Source organism: Eumetopias jubatus, unplaced genomic scaffold, assembly GCF_037043125.1.
Source record: "Eumetopias jubatus isolate StellerSeaLion01/CBP00866 unplaced genomic scaffold, mEumJub1_p1.0 scaffold_16, whole genome shotgun sequence".
Classification (NCBI taxonomy): Eukaryota; Metazoa; Chordata; class Mammalia; order Carnivora; family Otariidae; genus Eumetopias; species Eumetopias jubatus.
The window spans coordinates 41,116,157-41,122,156 of record NW_028274822.1 but is presented as its reverse complement, the minus strand read 5'-3'; the positions used below and the strand labels follow the sequence as shown (position 1 = coordinate 41,122,156).

Below are 6,000 nucleotides of genomic sequence, written 5' to 3'. Positions count from 1 at the left end.
CCCTGTCTTTTGGAAATCATTTCAAACAACGACGCCCTTTGTATTTCTCATGTAGAGAAACACAGAGAAAATGCCACTGTGTCCCCAAAGCCCAAAGCTCACTAGCACTATTGATAGAGGTTATATTTCAAGAGTAAAAATATTTAATTTAATGCTGTTCTAACGTTTCCATAAAAGAAAATTTTTCCAAGGTAGATAAAATTGTCACATTTCAAACCTCTGAACAATTCATGAAAACAAAGGATGAAAGCTCAGTTGTGTGTGAAACAGTTGTAAAAGCTTATTTACTCAAGCATAGCTTTCCATAACTCGGTTTAAGGACTTATCTAACACACAACGAAAGAGTAAATTAATATCTGGAGGACTACCTGATGTACTTTAAAACTTGATATCATACACATGCTTTATCAGGTCAGCTTATATATTTTTTAATTAGGTAAATATCTTCAAATATTAGATTTGGCTTGGGCAGATGTATCCAAGTACCAGCTTTTTGTAACAATTCACTTTTCCCATTGTTTAAATATAATTTCCTGCTCTCTTTCTTATAAATCTTTTCAACATATAATTCATTTAGCTTCATTTTAAGGTACTATGCCAGCCCTCTATTGCTCTCTCCTATGCTCCCCAAAATGCCAAACTAAGATTCTCAAAGACTAAGTGTTATTTAGAATACTTTCCACTACCAGCGATAGAGCCCATCTTGTTTCTTAATTGCCGCAATGGGGTAGTGAAGACAAGAGGCAGTCTCCAACCAACATGTATTAGCAGTTAGAGAATTGTATCAAATTCTCCAACCCAACATGTATTAACAGTTAAAGAACATTCAACTACATTTTCTTTTTATGTTTGTTGATGATGCTTGCCAACATGCAATTTTTTCATGGGGAAACTATACCTATTCTAAACTCACACTAACAAAGGGTAAGAGAGAAATGAAAAAAGGGAAATGATTTTCAGGAACATCCAGCCACTGCTCTGGTCTTTTCCCCCTAAATTCTCAGGTTCTCAATTTCAGCTTCCTCTTAATAAATATTTATGAGGGATTCAAATGTGTTCTTCACCCATGTTATGTACTTTTTTTACCAGTGGAAATGCCACGAAGAATGAGCAAACTCTGTCTTGCAGTTACCTTAAAACAGTTTAGTTAATTAATACCATATATAACAGGTTCAACTGTATATTGAGGAAAGAAAGTGCAAAAATGTGGGAACAAACATACTAGAGAAATCAGAATCTCTTTATCCTAACCTTATTTTTTTCAGAACATCTTTCAAGTTGAGGAATGCAGTTTGACCATAAGACTCCTTAAGGAGGGAAGCAGGAATCACCTGAATTAAGTGATGAGAGTTTCATTAGTCTCTCTCTCTCCCTACACCATCCTTTGGGCCTGATACCCTTTCACAGTGTCCTCTGCTCAAAGTGTCATCCTTGAAGTTGGTTCTGTAGTAGACCTGTGTGTGTGTGTGTTGTCAGTATATATAATTTTGCTTTTACAATGTTGGCAGAAGAAGAAGCCTACTAATTTTATTCAGCATGATGATAGGCCCTAACATTTTAATTATTTTTCATGTTGTGAGTAATTTATTATTCATTGGGTATCTTCCCTGTAAATCTTGTCCTCACTCTATAAGATTTTTCTTTGGTGTCCAACAAAGGGTTTCATTGCAATAAGAATCAAGGTGTGTCTATGTTCTTACCCAGAGCTCAAACAATGCCAGCCTTCCAGACCAGCCCAAGAGTTTGGGGTGGGGAAACAGAGTCATTATAGAACATCTTCATTCCTCTGCCCAGACAGCACCAGAGTTATCACCCATGCCCTCCTAAAAGGGCATCTTGAAGCACATCTTGCTGCAGAGCCGAATTCAGAACGCAGAGGACTGGGACTAAAATTAAATCTCACTGGGATTCGTGTGCAAGAGAGACTCGAAGGAATGGATTGGCTCCTTTTCAGGAACATTTGCCTTTTGATCATTTTAATGGTAAGTAGAATTTAAAGGCCTGGAAAGGAAATGCAGCCTTATCTCCTCTGTTGGTTTTCAGACTTTCTACGTGGGATTTATTCCTTTCTAAACCTGTTCCTGTAAAGAGAGTTCTGTGAGTTCAGCCAGTGGTGACTTGAAAGGACTCTCCATATTTGAGAGACCAAATACCATAGAAAAGCAGGGGGAGAATCTGGTTAAATTAGAATTCAATGGCATCACAGACATAATCTAATTCAGATTAAATACCAGAACAATTCTAAAATTTATAGTCAGAAACAAAATTATTTTTCTATTTTCTTTTATTTATACTTAAACCAAACAGATTGCTGTCAAAATTCCCAGTGCAAATGGATTCTATATGTGTAGGGAAGTAAAGTTGGTCAATGCCATTTCTTTTAAACAGTTATTTCCCTGTGAGTTTGTTTCAAGGTGAAGGAATGGTAGCTATGTCAAAATTACACTGTGAATAACTATGAAATATTTAAGTCATATGAGAATTTTTTCCTATCAGAAATGGCTAAAGGAAATGAGGAAAACCAAGCCACCAAGACAAACCCTTTCTGGCATTATTAAAGCATTCCTACAGTCCAGGAAAGAACCATTTAGATGATATATTTCTTTAAAATAAACATGGCATTTTGGATATTATACTACTTTCCTCCAACCCTTGGGTGCTCAAGGCATGAAGTACTTTCCAGATAGGTATCATGCATAGCAAGTGTCCTATCCTTGAAAAAGGTAAGGCAGCTCCTAATGCCAGGGCCCTAGAGAACAAAAATCAGGTTGGTCAATTCACCAATTTTCAATTAGAAAAATCTATTTTAAAAATTAAGGGGTACCTGGGTGGCTTAGTCAGTTAAGCATCCTACGCTTGATTTCAGCTCAGGTGATCTCATGATCATGGGATCAAGCCCCGAGATGGGCTCTGCACTCAGCAAGGAGTGTGCTTGAGATTCTCTCCCTCTCTCTGCCCCTCCCCCCACTCATGTTCTCTCTCTCTCATAAAGAAATCTTTGAAAAAAATCAATTAAACTTATGTTAGATTACATTAGACATAAGTCTATTGATGCTCAGAACAATTCAGTCAACACAGTTAAGAAAAGTTAAAGGGAATGATAAGAGGAGGGGATCATTGAAATTGTACATATTTTTTTTCAAAGTAAATAAAGGCAAATACCCTATTGTTGGCCTCACCCAGTCGCCCAGGAATATCCACAGTGATGCTATGATATTAGCGTGGAAAATGATTCCCACCATATTCAGGCAACTGGCATTATATGGGACTCATCTGTACATCAGTTCTAAAAGGCAAAGGACAGCCAGGCTAGGGAGATATGGGAACACATGGCCATCCAGTTGGCCCAGCAGGTGCCATTCTTCTGGGCTTCACAGTTTCCACGAGCTTCAAAAGCAGTGCAGGAGCCTAATGCTGCCAAAGGGCACACAGCCCAAGCTTGGAAGGGAACAGTGGTAGAACATTCCATTCTCTGAGTTTGGGAGACAGATTATTAAATAAGATCATTTTTGAAAAATATTTGTAAACTGAAAAACTCCAAAAAGAAGTGCAATGCCCTGTTATAATGATCATTTTTATTTATGTTAAGTTACTAAAGGAAAAGGAAAGACTCTGACTTAATTTTTAATAGAAATTAAGAATCATCCATATAGGGGCTCCTGGGTGGCTCAGTCAGTTAAGCGTCTGCCTTTGGCTCAGGTCATGATCTCAGGGTCCTGGGATCAAGCCCTGCATTGGGCTCCCTGCTCAGCGTGGAATCTGCTTCTCCCTCTCTCTCTGTACCCTGCCACTCATGCTAGCTCTCTCGCTCTCTCTCTCTCAAATAAATAAAATCCTTTTTAAAAAAGTATTTCAAAAAAAGGGAATCATCAGTGTAGACCTCTTGTTATACTTCTGTGTGTTATCTCCATGATTTTAAACTCAGATAAATCTTTTGTTTTTATAAGGAAAACTGATTGCATGCATCTAGATTTTAAAGGCTACTTCTGAGCACTAAATTTTGCCTCCTGTTCTCTGCACAGGCATGTTTTATGACAATATTATTTAACTGAAGAGTTAATTTTTCTTCTCCTTGATCTTGAAAGAGTATTATATGTCAGATTCTCAGCATCTCTTTTTGGTAGTATTGCTTTATTATTCTTACTAATTTTCATGTTTCTGATGCTTAATTTCTCCCTACTCCCCACTGATACTACAGTATTTGTGTTTTACATTTCTTGGTAATTGTGATAGATTTAAGGTCTTTTCTAATAGATTTCTAATAGAGCTTTTAATATATCAAATAATAAGTTCTGTAATTAGGAAGTAGAAACTTCTAGCATGTCTCAAGATTGGAATTAGTTAGGGAAAAATCAGTATAATATTATGGATGTTGTGAAAAATAGGCACACCTACTTGTCTTTCATTTCTTGAACATGAACTCTTTTTTCATTAACTAAATCAAAGGCTATCTGGGCATCAGAGCAGCTTATGCTAATGAGGGTGGGGCAGCTTCTCAGAGATGGAGATGGGTACTTTGTGTCATCTATATCTCAACCACAAAGAGTACTTTAAACAAGATTTTGACTGACATGATCTATAAATGGTGCCCAAAACTCTAAGCTACAATAGGGTGTCTCATTTTATCACATGAGCCCTTCGGCATCTTCCTCCTAAGGACGTTCACCATGTTTTGCTTAAAATGGGTTGGGGTGGTCAGGTATAGTCAAAACTGAACTGGGACTCAGAAGCCTCAAGGGTGACTCACAGCTTCCCCTCAAAGGGGCTGGATAACTTTGGTCAAAGTACCCAACCTTTCAGGGCCTCATTGTACCCCGTGTCAGGACACACTGTTAGACATGATGTCATGAAGCTTCTGCCAATGCAGAAACTGAGATCCTTTAATGACCTATACTGAAGAGTCGGGTAGTAGAAGTTCATCTCTGGCTCCCAAATATTATTCTCATAACTTTAGTCAAAGAATCTAAAGATTTAGGTCATGCTGTGGATTGTGTAAGTTTCACCAGGAAAGAATCACTTAAGACAGAACAGTTATTAGCTGTGAGAGACCTATATTTTATCAAGTTGATACTATAAAAAAGAAAAACCAGCCAAGTAGTTCTTATCAGATAGGAATTTTTGTGCACATATGGTGATCATTCCTGCTACATATGAGATGTAAACATTTCAACTAAGTCTTCTCCTTCTTGGAAAGTAAAGAAGGTAGATGGCAAAGCATACAAATATTATCTCACTGTAAATTGAAAACAGACATCAGAATTTAAAAACATATTTAGAACTAACCGAGCCACTTACCAATTTAGTTCTCACATAAAACCATGTGATTCTGCCATACAGAACAGAAATTTGTTTTATTTTATTGTCAGGCAAATCTCTAGGAGTATAGACTTATGGGAACACCACCACCACCACCAACAAAACACCTTATCTGATTTTGTTTTTCACTTGTGCTAACCAGAATGCCCTAGATAACATTAAATGACTGGTTTTAGTACTGCTTGTCACAGAAACAATGATGTCCCAATTGGGCCAATGTTGTATCCTTTCCATGCTTCTTTTTATATTGTCTATTACATTCCAATATCTTTTCTCACTTACAGGCTTTCCTCCTTCTTTCAACACGTAACACCAAAGGTTGCATGGAAGCAAATCCTACCTCTATTATTTTTGTTGTTGTAAATATAAGTGCCTAAGGAATTATAATATATATTTTAATCCCAGTTGGCAAATTTATATTTTTGCCTTCAGATTCCTGCAGACTTCATGTTGGACTAAAAAAAAAAAAAAAGTTATAGCCCAAGAGATATCTAGTATTATCATCATAACATGACCCATAATTTTACTATAGTCTTCTCAAGAATATCTACCTGTAGAGTTGTAGGATAAAAATCCTGCTCTAAAAATACTTCATGGCTCTTGAGATTCTATGATGTTTCCCCTTTTTCAAAGATATTTCTCTTTTTAAGAGAACTCTTCAATCCTGACTACATAGTCTTCTGA

General features: G+C 36.9%; 1 protein-coding gene across 1 annotated transcript in view; it reads left to right on the top strand.

Moving 5' to 3' along the window:
• The first annotated feature begins 3,329 nt into the window (after window positions 1-3,329).
• The window catches only part of DSG4 (desmoglein 4), a 40,804-nt gene continuing 38,133 nt past the window's right edge, over window positions 3,330-6,000 (top strand). The window contains 2 exon segments of the mRNA XM_088019396.1: window positions 3,330-3,455; window positions 4,447-4,511. Of these exon segments, the coding sequence (XP_087875522.1) occupies window positions 3,330-3,455; window positions 4,447-4,511 (191 nt within the window).